This window comes from Sinocyclocheilus anshuiensis, unplaced genomic scaffold (genome assembly GCF_001515605.1).
Source record: "Sinocyclocheilus anshuiensis isolate Anshui unplaced genomic scaffold, SAMN03320099.WGS_v1.1 scaffold1293, whole genome shotgun sequence".
NCBI classification, from domain to species: Eukaryota; Metazoa; Chordata; class Actinopteri; order Cypriniformes; family Cyprinidae; genus Sinocyclocheilus; species Sinocyclocheilus anshuiensis.
Genome location: NW_015552632.1, coordinates 178,674 through 196,749, shown reverse-complemented (window position 1 = coordinate 196,749; position 18,076 = coordinate 178,674). Strand labels below are relative to the sequence as shown.

Sequence of the window (18,076 nt, the reverse complement as noted above, 5' to 3'; positions counted from 1 at the left end):
GCCTACAACTCAAGAGCCAATCAGACTTTTTTTCTACAGAACATGCAGCTTGATTTTTTTTTTTTTTGCATGATTTAAGCTCAAGAAGTATCGATTATGATAGCATTGGTTTCAGTTTATATTGATTTGACTTATACTTTTGAAATGTATTATTTAGGAGACTGGCTACATAGAAAAATACTGTTTTGTGACAGGCGCAGAGCGATCTTATGTGCCTTTGACTTATGCAACATAACCCCACGCTCTCTGGTTTGGTGATGTAAGTTCCTCACTGAAGAAATGCATGATCCTCCATATAGCTGTGCCATGTATAAATATGTTTGAGAGGTTCCTCAAACGTTCAACGGGAACACGCATATAGTGTTTGAATGCATTGTAATGCTATATTTGGATGGGAATAGTTTTCCTTATAGGTCGGGTAAATAAGTGTTTTATTATTTTATTTTATTTTGTTTTGTTTTATGAAATAAGTCATTTATAGTAGTAGTAGTAGTAGTAGTAATAATAATGATGCAACTTAAAACATCTGATTTCTATTTTAATATATTTAAAAAAATGAATCTGTCACTTCAGTCGTCACTCGTCAGTGTCACAGCATCCTTCAGAAATCATTATCACAGTTGAATATTTTTGTGGTAACCAAAGATTGTTTGATTAATATAAACACAATATAAATAAAAAAGACTGTATTTGTTTGAAATAGATATTTTGTAACACTATAACTGTCTTTACTGTCATTTTTGATCAGTTTAATGCTGAAAACTTAAGAATTGAAAAACTTATCCCGTTGGAATAATGCTTAAGGTGCTTTGAAATACCTGCCAAATACGTAAACATAAGTAAACATAAGCATGACATAATTATTTTGCAAAATATACAGTCGTTTTCAGTAACTGAGGAAAACAGGTGACATAATATAAGTTACATAAAAAAAGAGTAATTAGTTTTCATTGTGTCGTTTGAGACAGATGTTTTACATTGGATTTCCAGAGGTGAATGTACTTAACATCAGTCCAAAGTTCTGGATGATGGTTGGATTTACAGGACATTTATCTTTTCCTCCAAAACAAATATTTAGTTTAAAATGATACTATGCCAGTCCACTGCAGCCCAGACGCATGGAAATGATTGTAATACTCGCACAGAAAAAAAAAGAGATGGATTTTCAAGGCAAGACATACTGATAGCTGTTCATTTTTCCCTTTGTTGCTTGAAAAACAAGAATTACTGCATTATGTAAGCCTGACGGTGCATATGTAAATTTGTAATGTAGATGAGACACACCTTTCTATTACTTTAACTAGTAACAGTTATGTTACTAGAGCAGTTTGACAGACCATATCTGAGAGTAAAAGACCGGACTTGCATGAGAGAAATGTCTTGGCATGTTAAATGGATTGCAACAGTGTTTTGCATATCTGTTCTTAAATGGAATCCATTACGTAGGACGTAATGTTTCTTTATACATTTCTTTTGAGTTACTGGGCAAATGTCCATAAGAGACATTCGAAGCACATTGAAATTCAAAAAGACGTTATCTTTCAGGTTTTAAGTGTTGCCATGGTCACCTGGGGAATCATGGGTGAGGGCCCATCGGGTGCTTTTGTTCCCCTCAATTAGTATTCTAGAATAAGTTCCTTCCCTTCAACATCCTGGCCAAGTGCAACTAGCAAAGGGTCACTTGTGTAGAACAGATTAAAGAATTATAGCGTGCACCATAAGCTGATCTAGATATAAGAAGCACATGTCAGCACTGTCAGCATTTTCACTCGTGATGGGAGACAGCTTTATAAGAGGATGAAACTGGAGTTAATTCTTGTATATCTAAAGTATATCCACAATAATATGCAGCATGCCTTAAATATTTAAAATATAAATGTAAAAAAAAAACTAACTTATGCATTCAGATTTGAGAGAAAAAAATATAATAAAATATATTGGTGGAAATCCAGAATGAGTGTTGCTTTGCATACTTCCACCTTGTCTTTTCATAAAAAGGCGTTGAAGGTAATTGTGTTTTGAATCTTTTACCTAAAGAACTGGGAGTACAGCCAAGTCCACTATCAGAGGAAACACAGCAGAACAACAGCTGTGAAAGCCCTCCCACCCCACCGCTTTCTCTTCCTCATTTTTTTCTTATTTCCCTGTTTCTGTGTGTGCTCTCCGTCTCTCTCGCTCTCTGTCTTTCTAACGCTCACAGTCATCCAGATCTGAAAGAGACACAGGACATCCTTCAGATCAATTTTCCATTATATTACATCACATGTCCGTTTAGATCTTGACAAATGATATAATAGCATGAATCAGAAGAGAACTATATTTGGAAAAACCATGGAAAACTCTTAAGGATTAATCACGACATCAGCTCTCACAGAATAGTAGTAACAACAACAATGGCAAAATAAAGAACACTTTTAACTATTTTTACTTCCGTAATATGACATTTCCAAGTGAAACAGGATATTCAGGGAGCAAAACTCCAGAATGAGAACTTTTATATGATAAGATCTTTAAAAATGAGTATTACATATCAGAATTGTGCCATCCCTGATACTAAAAAAGTGCTTTGCTAGTTAGTATCACAGTACATTAATAGAGTTATTTTGTATAACACAACAGAAACAGAACAGAAATCTAAATAAAGATTAGTCAGGTTCAAAATGCATTGTTTAAAAAAAAAAATAAATAAATAAAATGATATATGACCAAGGCCTTTTGTAAAATTAGGAATATAGGAATAAAACATACAGGAAAAAGTTTGGTGCATATGTTTTTTGAGAAAAGATATATTGTATTTAAAAACTACAGACATCAATAGATAAAGTGTAATTAAATAAAGACGTGTATTTTAGATTTTTTATTTTAGATGTCTAAAAGAAGACATCATGTAAGCAAAATAGCCCAAAATCTTAAAAGTGACCAGTGCATGGAAAACAAACAAACAATGCTTTTGCTATTGTTTAAGAGACAAACTAAGTTATTATATTTGCCAAAAAACAAAACAAAAAAAACTTGGAATGACACGCAGCAATGAATCTTTCACAACAGGACTAGGAATGAATATTATAAAAAGTAAACAGGATTAGTTTAGATTTCAAGTTGGCTTTGAATGTAAAAACCTGCAGGATAACACATTTAAGGTGCTTCATTTTGTTCGAGTCCATCAACTTTGTTTTCAAGAGAGCAAAAAGAGTAGTCAGGGTCTTGCACGGCAAAAACCACAACTTCCATGCCAGAGTCTATCACAGAATGTCTAATAATAGGGCCCATGTCAACCAGCTTCCTTGTTGTCCTCATTTGAGGGTAATTTAGAGTCTCTTCCTGTGGTCTGTTTACTTGGGCAGAGTTTCTGAGAACCTGCTGGTGACCATGTTTATGTCACAGGGCCGTTTGAAGTGAGTCTGGCCTTAGAGGCTCCCCCCACAGTCAGAAGAAGCGAGATGAATGTTTTCCAGGGTGTTGTGAGGACAGTGAAGAGAGTTCTGTTTAGCAACAGAGAGCGGCACACCGGTTAAAGCGGTTCATAACAAACAGCAGGGTGAAGGTATCCAGGTAGAAGTGACTCACCTTGTTATAACCCTGCAGGTACTGTCAGTGTCACACCAAACACCTTCGCTCATGCCAGAAATAGCACCCGAGCCAGACAACAGGCAAACACTTGCAGACATGCAAAGCATGGAGCAGGGAGGGGCATAAGCAAAAGCACAGATGGGATGAGCTTAGTATGTAGACAATTGCTAAAGCGTTTGACCTTCACAATCTGTGCAACTCCGAACATAAGGAATGCTTTTAGGGCAACTGAAGGTGTTGGAGCACATTTCTGAAATGACAGCTATATTGCAGTCTGCTGTTTGACTTGAGGTTCTGCCTTTGTCATTTTACAGCTTTAATTCCAGTCCTCGAGCTCTCCAAATGTGTTTTTGTCCCATGGTTCGGCTGTGCGTTGCGAGACGATAACCAAATCACTCCATGAAAATGTTAAAGGGCTAGTGCACCCAAAAATGAAAACTGTCACTCCCGATAGTTTTAATGAGATTCATGTCCCTCCATTGACAGTCTTTGCAACTTACCACATTGATGCTTTAAAAAGTTCATAAAGAGATCATAAAATGAATTCATATGAACTAAGTGTTTTAGTCCAAATTTTCTGAAGAGATTCAATCGCTTTATATGATTAACATATTTAATTTAGTCTTTTATTCACATATAAGATTAATCAGCGCACACCTCAGTTACAGCAAACAGAAGCGCAAGCATGCTTGCTTGTCGTGTGAGAACCAATGAAGTTCATTCTTGTGTGTTATATTAGAGCTTCCAAAAGAACCAGTGAGGTTTGTTCTTATGCATCAAGCAAGTACTGTTGAGCTTCTGTTTATGTTCACTGATCAATGTAAATATGTAAATTAAAGCCTAAATTAAATCTGTTCATCATGTAAAGTAATTGTGTCTCTTCAGAATCTGGACTAAACTGCTTGATTCAGATGGATTCGTTTTTTGGCCAAGTTAAACAGTATATTCAGGAAGGAAAATGGGTGGGACTTGATTTTTATATTACACCTTAGTTACACCTAAATTATCTAATAGCCCACCTGGAGTAAGTCTAAAGGGAAATATTGATGGGGAAAAATGAGATGGAAGAAAATTATATTTCAATGCTTTTGCGTTCGCTTGAAAAACGTTGCATTCCCTCAGAAACCTCGCATTCACTCCCTCAAGAAAATGATGTGATGATACAATAACAACTGTATTTAAATGCTTTTATGGGCAAGTTTCTCTAGGGAACGCAGTACTTAGAGAATAGAGAACTCAAAGGTTTTGCAAGCAAATGCAAAGTTTCTTGGGAAACGCAAGTTTTGTGAGTGAGTGCGAAAACATTTAATTATCATTTTTCCTCCATCTCATATATTTTTTTCCATCACTGTGTCCCTTTGAAGGCTCTGTAACTAAGTGTCGTCAGAAGAAAAGGAAAGGTGTCTCAGAGAAGGAGCAGGTTATTTCATTTTGATTAATGATTACAAGGACTCTTTTTATGAAGAATACCTTGCATGGATGAATCATTCACAATAACACTAGGAACATGCATCAAGGATGTAAATGTGGTCAAGTCTTATTTTATGTTGAGTATGCACTGAGAAAAAAAGAGTTCATGTTAAAACACATTATGTGTTAATACCTTTAAAAAGAACTCGAAACAGAACAAATCTAGATGCAGCTGGTGTTTTAAAACGGCCTTCTGCACTTCTGCATTACTCTGGGTGTGGCAGTTGACTTGGTTCATTGTTATGTAAAACCATGTCTGTGTGCCTGCATATCTGAAAATAATAAAGAAAGTGATTCATATTTTAAATATGAATAAAGGCCATACAGAGATATCAGATTCTGTAAACATGGAAAGCTTTGATAGTATAGTGACATGAACAGGACGTCCTTCACTGCTTCTGATCTTTAGCGTTGTGCCATATATTGGAGCTAATCACTCCTATCAAGTCATAATTTTTCAATTATATCTAATAATATATTTAATTTTTTAATCAAATGAAAAAATCATGGACAGTGACTTAGAGAAAGTAAAACTGTGTGCAAATACACTGAACTTGCTTTTACCCTTTGTATTTGCATCAGACTGAAACTTTCTATTAACTGCCTTGTTTTTACAGTGACTAAGAACTGCAATCAATGTCTTGAAAGACATTCTTGACAGCATTGATCCATTTCAATCTCAGTATTTGGAGTTTGCAGAGTAGAGTCAAACGGTTGCATGACGATACAGTCTTTCAACACACACTATTGGCACATTATGGAGCAAATGAAAGTTGTGCCACTTTTGCGCACTCTAAAAATCTGTGTGTTATTCAATAACTATCTGCAATCCAATTTAGTCAAGCACACTATCCGAATTTTATAGCCAACTGAGTTGCCTGCATCTCATTGCTATACAGTCGCAATAAAGTACAGCAGACTGCGTTAGTCTGCTACGTGCAAGAAATGCAAGAAATTGCACCGTGTAAAATGCATTCAACACTAATTAATGGGTGTATGTGCGACATTACCTAATTTGCATAATTCATTCCCACCGATGTACATTACATAACCTAAGGTCATCTGAGGCCAATAGGCGGCCTCATCGAAGTTCAGAAGCCTTGTAACATGCGTCTGCATAGCAGCGTATGGCCTCCACCTCCCCTGACTGCTCTGAACATCGCGTGTTTCTGCAAAAGTGGCTGCATGCCAGCATATCAGCATTTTTTGGACAACTTTCTCAAGTCTGACTAGGCTTCTAGATTGTTTTGGAGATATGCTGACAGCTAATTGGCTCAAACGCTGCCTACGTGTAAAAAGCCTGCACATCAGATAAAAACATGTCTGGACTGCTTAGTTGACCTATGTATTTCTGTCCGGTTGGTTGATTTTGATCAGAGCTTTTACGTCACCGCCTCTGTTACCTGCTCATGTATCATCTTTCAGTTCATACCTTTAAACGATTTAATCCTTTTGTGCGGAGAAGATTAGGAATGCACAAAGCCTCAAGATAACACATTTTCATTCTGCAGAGGTAATTGCTTGAATGCACATACATAACCGTACGCAAGTGCACAAACACCAGTACTCAGGCGCAGGTGGCGGTTATGGCTCAAGGTGAACAAGGTTACTCTATTTCTGGGAAATTCCTTTCTTAGCTAGGATCCATTCAAGATGAAGACAGAGGAATGAGTTTGGGGCAGTGAGTTTGAGGCGGCCCAGGTGCTGTAAATCTTCGCTGCCTGGCTGCCAGCTTTATCCAGCCAACACATGGATCTCATCCGGCCTGATATAGACTGAGAGGGGGAGGATTTTGTGTGGATTTCTCTTGTCTGTTTGTGTATATCTTCAAATGTGCTGTGATGACAACATGTGTGCGAGCTAACACTATTTCTTGACCTTTGCTCCTGTTCCGTAGTTATTTAGACATCAGTGTTTGCCTTAAGGTTTATGGTTCAATTGTGTCAAAGGCATATTGTCTGTGTTGCCTTTGGAAACCATCCGATGACAACATCATATGATTTAGTGCAGATAATACAATGCAAGAAAGTAAATAAAGAATGATTGTTCTCAGTACTCATTTAATGAACACAGACGCTTTGGATGATTTATGGTGCCCTTTTATTGCACAGATTAACACAATTATGTTTTAAATGGATTTACTTTTGTTTTCAAGCCTCATTGGTCGCAGAGAATACAAACAGGCACTTCCCTAGCCAACAGACACTGAAGTGTACCTGATCAAATAAATTAGTACCGCTCCACACACGCACGTTTTGTTTTCAGTTGAGATGAGATGCACTAATGAATGGATTTAGCAGGAGGCCCGTTGCCAGGCTCTGCACATTGTGTTGATGCCAGCTGATCTACGTTAAAGCGGATGTAATGACCGTGCCTTATGCTCCACCCTCCTCCTGGCATGTCCACTTATCTTCTGAGGCCAGAACACTGGAGCTTCGTTTGTATTGCTGCCACTTTGCAGGCAGGGAAGTCTCTGTCTCTGTAGCTCACGTCAGACCACCATCAGACACTTTCTACAGCTCTCGCCTCCTCAAGAGCTTTACAAACAAATAATGCTTAGTTTAGTGAGATTATGATGATGATGACCATTCAAAAGTTTGGGGTCTGTAATGTTTTTGAAAGTCACTTATACTCATCAAGGTTGTATTTATTCAAGGAAAAATACAGTAAAAACAGTAATATTGTGAAATATTACTAAAATTTGAATTGAATCTATTTTCTATTATAACATATTTTAAAATGTGATTTATTCATGTGATGCAAAGTTAAATTTTCAGCATCATAACTCCAGTCTTCAGTGTAACATGATCCTTCGAAAATCGTTCTAATATGCTGATTTGCTTAAGAAATATTTCTTATTATTATCAATGCTGAAAACAGATGTACTGCTTTATATTTTTGGGGAAACGGTGATACATTTTTTTGGTAACATTATATGTCTTTACTGTCACTGTTGTTTAATTTATTGCATCCTTGAAAAGTCAAATAAAAAAAAATCTATTTAATATAAAATTAATTTAATTATGCAAGATTTAAAAACATACACAAAATGTGTTTTTCTGTGGGTGTAACTTTAGAATAATATCACATGAAACTGAAAACCTAAAACAAGTTTGTATTGTAGACAGTACAATTACAATGATGACGTCAATGCTGACTTTAATTCTAGTAATTATTTTGAATACGCGGAAAACCACTGATGTTGGAAAAACATTGATGGAACATATACAGAAAACTTATATTAATACATTTTTATGATTTCACTGCTGTAGAAAAACTGCTGCTGACGATTGGGTACATAAGCCTTCCGGGGCACACAAGACCCACTTTCTGAGGGAAGGTGCTCTTCCTCATTGCCGAGCCCATGGGAGGTCACGGCCCAGCGAGAGGCATTGATTAGTATGACCTGTGAGCAGCCGTGCAAGAGTAAAGCGCTCTGACGGCTCTCTGCACAAATCAATGCATTATTAATTAAGAGTGTGTGCAGCAGTACAGCCACACCTGGTGTGATCTCTTTTCATGTCTGCACAGCAGGGGCCTCTTGAACACGTGGATCATTGGTACATACCGTACAGAGCTGAAGACCCATCCATTCACAGTTTCACCATATCATATTTGTATGAGAAATTAGAATAATCACTTGGAGACTGCTCGTATTTACACATCCCACTATACCAATTTGTAAATGCATGAATGAAAATGGAGGTTTTATTCAATGTAACCTTGGGACTAATGTTCTGAGGTTATGATTATTATATTAATAATGATGACACTTGCGTCATCAGAGCGCTCTCTCCTTTTGCTGCTTGAATAGCTATGACAGACTAATTAGAGCAATTTGATATAACTGCACAAACTGCAGAACAGCCATTTTTGTTGGACCAAAGGTTCTCCCACTGGACTCCATTACTTTGATTTGAAATCACATCTTGCACATTTTGTGAAAAGGACACAATCTTCTTGAACATTTTGTCAGTCTGTGTTACTCTAGTTTATTGCTGGGACAATAATATTCATAGATTTATGCCAAGAAACATTTTTTTGGAAGCAGTCATGACTAGCCAGTTTGTTTCTCCAACAATGCATCATACTGCACCCCAGACCGACACAGAATCATTGGCTCATGCATGACTTCAGGCCAGGACTATATGTTTGATGAAAGATGGGTGGGAAAGATGCAGAAGTGCAGAAGATGAGTGTTTAGGATTTTAGGAATTTAATTTAGTGACTTTACCTTTAACACCAGTTTTCTGTTATCAACACTCCCATTTAGAGAAAGACCGACATAACCTAATTCATGTGTGACTCCTGCATTTCATACTTTAACATGCACTTTCCATGCATTAGTCAGATTGATGCAATTGGTTATGCAATTTGAAAATGGAGACATGGAACAGACAAATCATTTCCATAACATTTTGTATGCGCAGTAATAAGACTGCAATGTGCATTCAAGAGAATCAAATATTGCGTTACATAATATTTAACTGCTCCAATCAACAAATAAATATGAAATTATGTAGCTAAAACACTACAGTTCAAAATCAGCATATTAGAATGATTTCTGAAGGATCATGTGACACTGAAAACCGGATTAATGATGCTAAAAAATCAGTTTTATCATCACATGAGTAAATTACATGTATCTATACCAATATTTGAGTAATCCAGGATGAGCCCAGCATTGTTGTTCCTTGTGAATCTGAAAATAAATAAATGCAAGCCCATAAAACAGAAGAGGGCAGTAGATTCTCTTTAGTGGGTAAAGACAGATGAGTGCATTTGCTGAGCTGACACAGAACTCAAGCGTGTGTAAATATCCAGCAGGAATAGGGGCATTGAATGTCTGCAACTGCCTCAAGTGGCTGACTCAATGTATTACAGACTCGGGCTTTCTGCCATGAAAAAATGAGATCTTTAGTAGAGACTGTGCAGAATTTCCATGAGGCCGTTGGAAACAGAGTAACAGGTGTTAGTATAACCTATAGGCACTGCAGTCCACACTGAGTCTTGTCTAGACAGATAACAAAGCAACAAAGAGGGTTGGATATGTGACACACCTGGGCTGTAAAGGTACAGCACCTGCTAATACTTGCTTTATGATTACAGGTGGTTTTATAACTGTTCAAATGTGGTCTTATGTAAGCAGCTCCTCCATGCACAAGGATAATAGTGCCACTGACATTCTGACCGTTCATAATTGCTCAGTCAGCCAATGCACGAAACTCAGAGCATGAGTGATGTATTGACTGGTTTTGCACCTCATTTCATCCCATGCCAGTGAAAACGTGCATTCACGAGCACTGCACAGGACCGCAATCAAACTGATGCTACCAATCAAAACAAAAATTTTAGATTATGCATTTATTTTAAAAGAAATAACTTTTACTCAGCAAGGATGCATTCAATTAAACATGACAGTTAAGACATGTATAATGCTACAAAAGGACTCAAAAAAATAAATGCAATAGGTCAAGTCAAGGGTTCCTGTGAAAGTACAATACATGGGAAGCCATCCTGACAAGGGAAAAACAAGCAAAAAAATACCTACTCGCACATCATGTTCAAAAGGATGGTTTAACTTCTGGAACATGAAAATTATTTAGCTTACAGATGCCAACAAACAAGCGCCTTATTTGCCCACAGGCTGACCTGAATTATGTCTGTAAGAATTACTCATGCGTTCTTGACTCAGGCAATCAGACAATTTAATGTATCCAGCGAATTAAAGTAATGATGCCTAATCTCGTTTTACATAACACATTGCATGCACATCTCCTGTACCAACATGTTTTATGTAGGCAAACAAACACCCAGCCATACGCTGCACGTACAGCAAAACTGCTGTAAGGGAAACAGGTCAATTTAGCTCAAAGGGAATCATTTAAAATGTCTGTAAGGAATCTCAGTCTGTTCTTTGTCTCAGAGGTGGGGGGAAAAGTAAATCCGAAGAGCTCGTGATCGTGATTACTATCACTGGTTTACATGTGCATCTCTTTGACCATTAATCTTGTTTACTTGCCCCAAAATTGACAATCTCCTTGGAATTGTCAATAAGTGTTCTTTTGTTTAAATGCTGTGAGTTACTCAAAGCTGCTAGTTGGTTCAGGCTTGTGGGGCCAAGTTCTGATTTACGAACATCCTGTGTCTTGGGCCTCTGTGGAATTCGGCTCCTCATGTTTCAACCATGTTTTGACCAAATCTTAGATTGTCTGATTCGGTCTGATACCCTACACTGCTTTGTTGCATTTCAGACTGTCAGACGCACAAAACAAAGCTGTCTGCTGAGAAATGAGCACGCTACATACATAAAAGTTGAAACATGTCTTTTCTCTTCCAACAAAAGGGAACTTAAACTTTTAAAACACATACCATAAATACACATGGAAAATTCGAAATGGAAATTTAACATCATCTGTAATGAATATTCTAGGAAATTCCAGATTGCAACAGTGAGACTTCATTTGTATGGCATTGTCATTTTGTTGACTTTAATAATTTATCATCCTCTGAATATTCTGCTCTCAATCCTGTCGCAATGAGAGTCACTAATCAATCTTGCCATGTGCAAAACAGAAATTCTGGGTATTTGTCTCAAGAGAACAGTCGGACAGAGAACGAAGGGGAAAAAAGACACAATATCATTGCATGTCCACCTCCTTCCCATCCAGCTGAGAGAATGGGACATTTTTACTCCATCCACACTGCTGATCTCAGGCTGCGTCTGCAGTTAAGTGACTATCTCAGAGCAACGACCATGAGTTTGCCACCTTTCTACTCACCTAGTCTATTTAAGAAGGGGTAAGTGTAAGAATAATGGAGTCGTGTGAGTGTATCATTACTACTGACAGCTGACGGATTAATTGTGAAGGTGTGAACGTGAGTGAGTGAAGTTAGTCTCGTTTAACCACTCAAACAGGCGAATACAGTCTTGCTCTACAAGGTGTAAAAATCGTTACGTTTCAGTCAGCAAAGTGCGTGACAGCGTTTATCATCTGCTGTGGATCATGTTAGAAAGTAATCACAGATGGGTTATGCACATCTTGCATAACTTGTTTTTGTAGGATACAAAGTCAAGAGTTTACACTGTAGATGGTGTTATTTACATATTTGATTCATAAGTATGGTGAAGGTCTCTCTCTAGCTGTCCTCCCAAGTAAACTAGATTTAATTTTTTGACTTAATAAGCAGCAACTATTCACGGAATGCAAACTTGACGGACTGAAAATGTGTCATTCCACACATACCCTAGTTGTAATTATTGGTGTGTCCCTACGTATGCAAATGCTAACCAAGTTTACCAAGTATGGTTAGGTGTGCTTTGTGGGTTTTTAGTAAATCAAGTTTAACTTGTTGCATTAGGAGTTCAAGTATAAATAATGAGCGTTTCTGAACTAAACCTATAATATATACACTAAGACCGGTCTTAAAGTTTCCAAACTGTGTAGTAGCAGTGTAAAGGATTTCATACAGTACAAACTGTACAAGCGCTTGCCAATTACCGTGACTACAGCTCACCAGGAGTTCAGCATCTGTCAAACGAGAAGACGTTAACTTCCTTCTGGGGTGTCCCTGTGAAATCTAATCTGGCAGCATTACTAACTCTGCATGAAATGGAAAGTGACAGCACTAGGGTCACTAATTTGTGCTTTTCTGTGAAATCTCATTAGGTGGATCAACTTTAAGCCGTCACCTTTTCAAAGGGCTTCACTGGGATCTAGACAAATTCTTACTCCACTCAGAAAAGATGATAGATTGTAGTGAAAGAGTTGATAATGTGCATATAGGATGTAATTTTGTTACAATGCATTTTCATAACATTGCAGAAACTTTGTGTAACGTTGCTAGCACATGCCATCCCTAAAAGTATTTACCAATAACATAAAACAATATTGAGTGAAAGAAAGAGGGATAGAGAAATTTGAGATTCCAGTTTTGCTTTTTTTTTCATAATAATTAAGAATTTAAATAATGTCATAACTTTAAGTAATAATCTATATATTTTAATGCCACCTTACCTAATGCATAACGTACACATACATACATTTTTGTGAGACTTTTTAAAAGTTGAAATAATTTGTAGTGCGGTAGAAGTGTATTAATTTTGTCTTGTTCCCATTCATTTTTTTTTTCTATTCACATAGCTGAAATTTTTATATTATAGTATACTAGAAGGATTCTAAATTGTATTCATTGTATGGTGTGTTTTCTATGCCTTAAAACATTTTTATATCACTGGAACATTGTAAAATGTGTCAAATTTGGTATGAGCTAAAATAAACTAACGGACCGTTTAACACTTAAGTTTGTTTACATTCTGTGCGAGCAAAATGTGCAAAAAACAGCTTATTGGTGACTTCGATCCCAGCCTTCAGGTTGAGCACATCGGTCGTACACAGTTTGCCCAGTAGAGGCACTAAAGGCTGAGGTCCTACTGTGAGAAAATTCTATTGTTTAAACTCATTTCCCATCCAATTCCCGAACTGTCTTGTGTATGAGCTGTCAACTGCACAACTGTAAACTTATGAAGACCTGGAGGCATAGATTGTGTAATTTTAGCTACTCTTACCTGGACAACACAAATGAATTCTCGTGGACTATCTATTTCACGAGGCTTGTCATAACTCGGCAAAACGTATCACTTATCAAAACATGATGCACCATGTAACGGTCACTTGTTAATGTGTTTTGAAGGTTTGTCCTGCGGCTCGCTGCCGCTGCATTCTCTTTGAGCGAGTTCAGTGAGAGGGCCTCATTTGAATAATACATGCATGCGTCTTGCGACGTCACGGCGCCGAGTATAAAAGCCCCGCTGCGGCAGAAATAGCATCACTAGCCGACAGTGTTTCTCCGAAACCGCTCCTAGTTCTTTCATAGTGCCCGGCTTCTCTGTGCGCGTCGCAACAGAGCAACGAAGCAAAACAACCAGGATTTTAAACTCGTGTCCAAACAAGTCGCAAACGTGGCGAGAAGTATTATTCAGACGGGTCTTGTCCTCAACATGAGCACGGAGATGTTCAAAACGCCAATGGAGCTCGCAGTCTATCAGCTGCACAATTTCTCCATCTCCTTCTTCTCGTCCTTCCTAGGAGGGGATGTAGTATCAGTCAAACTAGACAACAGGTAGGCCGATTTTATGGGATTATAGGATGTATTTTAATTTTTTTTGTTGACAGTCGATAGGAATTACATCGCGGACTTCGCTCGGTTCACCGCGCTTCGACTAAAAGAGCTTGTTTACTACTGCAGTGCTGAGCTGCGTTCTAATACCTGGTTTCTTTGTCTTTTGCAGTGCCTCTGGCGCAAGCGTTGTGGCAATTGACAACAAGATCGAACAAGCAATGGTAAGTTGTTTTAACATCACGATCAGATCCCTACTAGAATGAGCTCACGACTGTAGAAGTGCAGTGGAAAGTATCTAGTTTCTGTGTAGGTTGTAACCAGAGCTGTGGCACGCTCTAGAGCTGCTGCATCTACCTTCATTGCCTGTGCTTTGTTGGCCCACCTGCAGTAAAAGTCAAAGGTCACCATACAACAATACATGCACCCTTTTGTTTAAACCATGTCTTTGTTTTACCCCGTTTCACCCCTCTAATTTACCAAAGGTCTTAATGTATTGTTCATTAAAATATGTATTAAATATTACTAGATAGGTAACAATCAGATCAATAACTACCATATTCAGTACAAATAATCTTTAAACATTAATTTATTAGTGTTTTAAGATTGCTCTTACAGTATATAAATCATGCTCACAATAGATGTAAACATTAGTTAATCCAGAGCCACATTTGAATAACTTGACTGTAGATTAGGATGTTGGAAAATGTAACTAAAATAAAGAGAAACATGCATTTATTTTTAGATTATGATTTTCATTTTAGTAAAAGTGTTTTTTTTTAAACCCATTTAATCCTCCTAGTAAGTAACCATTTAGTACCAATTAGTACAGACTATTTTTGTTTATTTATTTATATTTAACTGTAAATTAAAGTGCAGATCCAAAACAACCATATCTTGTACACAATCTTATTTTTTTTATATATTAAGATTGCACACCTACAATATATAAATCATGCTCAATAGAGTTAAATATTTGGTAATCCAGAGCCTATTTGCATAATTAACATGATTCACGTTAAAAAAATTCAAAATGTAAGTAGAAAATTAGAACCATGCATTCATTCTTGAATTGATTCTCTTTCCCCCTCAAAAAAGGTAAAATTAATAATTAGAACATAATGTACAGTCAGCTGGTCAGTATTGTAAAACAGACCCTGATGGTGAGATCAGGACCCCTAAAAAATAACATGTAGTTTATTTCATTGGACTATTCAAGGAGTAATATTTGGAGCCTCATTTGGAGCCTCATTCTACTCAGTTCATGCATTACAGTGTAAACAGATCAGTTGCATTGTACTTGATGTCTTGTTGTGATCATGGAAACTCAACTCTCTCATATTTTTTTCCTCATAGGATCTTGTGAAGAATCACTTAATGTATGCAGTCAGGGAGGAAGTTGAGATCTTGAAAGAGCAGATCAAGGAACTGGCAGAGAAGAACAACCAGTTGGAGCGTGAGAACAGCCTGCTGAAGAACCTGGCGAGCCCAGAGCAGCTGGAGAAGTTTCAGTCACGTCTGCCCTCAGACTCCAGCCTCCCCCTGGAGCCTCTGGAGCTGGGGTCCCCCGAGGACGGCGAGCACCAGTACAACAGCATGGGATCTGCTGTATAAGTGGCTCTGCCATGGGGCGGGCAGAGCCACAGCTCTCACCTGAAAAAGACCTCCAAATATGCAACTTCAAGATGAAGCTGGCTGTACAGATGAAAACCTGACCTGAAATGAAAGCATTGCGACAAGTGGCCTAGTTCAGTAATATCTGACAATCTCTTCGGACTAACGTGGAAAAGAGAGAGTGATGTAGACGTCCGAGGTTACTGTACAACGGGACTGACGTGCCCCTTGTCAGGAAGGGGGCCCAGCCTTGCTTTCCCTTGGTCCCTCTCACGAAGAGACGGAGAGGGGTTTGCCTGATGGAGCTGGCAGAGAGCGCATCTTTGGCCTATCCAAGTCAAGCCAAGGAAATGTATACGTCCCTGCGAGACGCCCCCACAGCTCCACCTGACGCAAGCTATACGGGACTCACTTCATGCCCTCCATTGATCCCTAGTGCTGTGGACATTTCTTAGCTCCCGTGGTTAAGGACGTTCGAGACGGACCTGTACGGAGCGCTGGTCCTCTCGTCCACAGTGGTGACTTCTGCCATATGATTTGTATAGCATCGCTTGTATCTCTGCAGATGTGGCCTGCTGCTTATGGGGATTATTGCTTGTTTGTGTTGTGAAACGGAACAAAATCAACTTGTTTATATGGGCTACGTGTAAAAAAATGATGTTTTTCTTATTGTGGGAATGAAAATCTGTATACATTTGCATAGTTCTGTAAATCAGCGACTGATGTAAAGAGAAATGTTCTAAAACAGAGGCTGCGAATGTTCTGCTGACATGTCGAACATCTGTTCTGTTGACCTTCTATGCCAACCAACTACCAGGCACAACGGTGTCTGAAGAGGGCCACATGTTTTCGAATGAACTTTGTATTTTCTAACTACCAAAGACTTGCCTAATACTCACAAGCCAACAGGACCATGTGGAACTTTTCACAGGGAGAAGTTTTTTGACCGCAGTCTTTTTGAAACATGGGTATTGTTGCTTCATTGTGTCCATTTTTTTTTAAATTTTTTATTTTTTTTACAAATTATGGATGCAAAATGCACATTGGAATAAACCTTATGTTTACACTAAATATGATGCTCAGGTCTTTTCTTTTTCTTCATGTAGGACAAGGACATTTCTCCAGTTTTAGATTGAAATAGTAGTTCACATGAATACATATGACCTCTAACATTTTAGATATCAGATTCTTAATTTCTAAAAATTCCAACTTTAAATGTTAATTATAAAATTTGCACGATCTTGATTGGCCTTAATATAGGTATTAGATAAAGTGTTTGATACCAGGAGTAAAGTTCAGGCATTTTTATATAATAAAAATGAGGTACAGTTAACCAGGCAAAATAGGCCCCGATGATGAGAACAGCACCCCTAACAAATGGCATGCAGTTTATTTCACTGGGCTATAGAAGGAGTAAAATACAATTAGATGGGCAAAAATGGATTTAATGCAGTTCATGGCAGCCTCATTCTACTGAATTCATGCATTACGGTGCATGCATTTTTATATAATTAACTTAATAAGTAGAACATAATGTACACTTAGCCAGGCAAAATAAGCCCCAACGGTGAGAAGTTTATTTATGCAGTTCTCAGCCTCATTCCACTGAATTAATGCATTACAGTGCAAACACATGAGTTAGCACTTGTAGTTCACATGAATGCTCATGACTTCTGTAACATTTTAGATAAGTTGCCGTCAGATTATTAATATCCATAAAAATTCCAACTTCGATGTAAAATTGGCATAATCTTCATTGGCCTTAATATGGGATTTTGATAAAGTGTTTGATATCAGGAGTAAAGTCCATGAAGATAAGGCCTTCACGATGCAATTATTTAGCCCAATATTGTCCCCTTAGCATGCATGGTAGTTTATGATTGACATTTACTATTCAAATATGCAGTGGCATCTCTCACTGCTCACATTTTATTACATGCAATGAAATCTCTTTATAGGAATAATCAAATTCTTTCAGGTAATTACATATATATAAAGATACAGTAAATGTCATTGACTTCAGTGAGCTCTGCATCATGTGCATGATTAAAAACTATACATAGTTTGAGCTTTCCACTGAATTGTAAAAATGGCTATTTAAAACTATACGTGGAGTAAAGACAGGGTTTAATAGATCTAGAGGTAATTTCATAATGGCTACTGTGCTGTAGTAATCCAGAAGGCTTTGAGAAAACAGAGCAGGCGTGTGAAACCCTCACCTTTCTCTCCTTAGGAAAGCCAGGCTCAGTGTAACTCAAGCCTCTGAGAGGTCCCTGGGGTAAGACTTCTACGTAAGACCCAG

General features: G+C 37.8%; 1 protein-coding gene across 1 annotated transcript in view; it reads left to right on the top strand.

The window, feature by feature from the left end:
- LOC107666597 (uncharacterized) overlaps nucleotides 1–16,835 on the top strand; it is a 31,073-nt gene extending 14,238 nt beyond the window's left edge. The window contains exons 2-3 of the mRNA XM_016458003.1: nucleotides 14,333–14,384; nucleotides 15,517–16,835. Coding sequence (XP_016313489.1) covers nucleotides 14,333–14,384; nucleotides 15,517–15,774 — 310 coding nt within the window. The 3' untranslated portion in view covers nucleotides 15,775–16,835. The remainder of the gene's footprint in view (nucleotides 1–14,332; nucleotides 14,385–15,516) is intronic.
- Nucleotides 16,836–18,076: the final 1,241 nt, after the last annotated feature.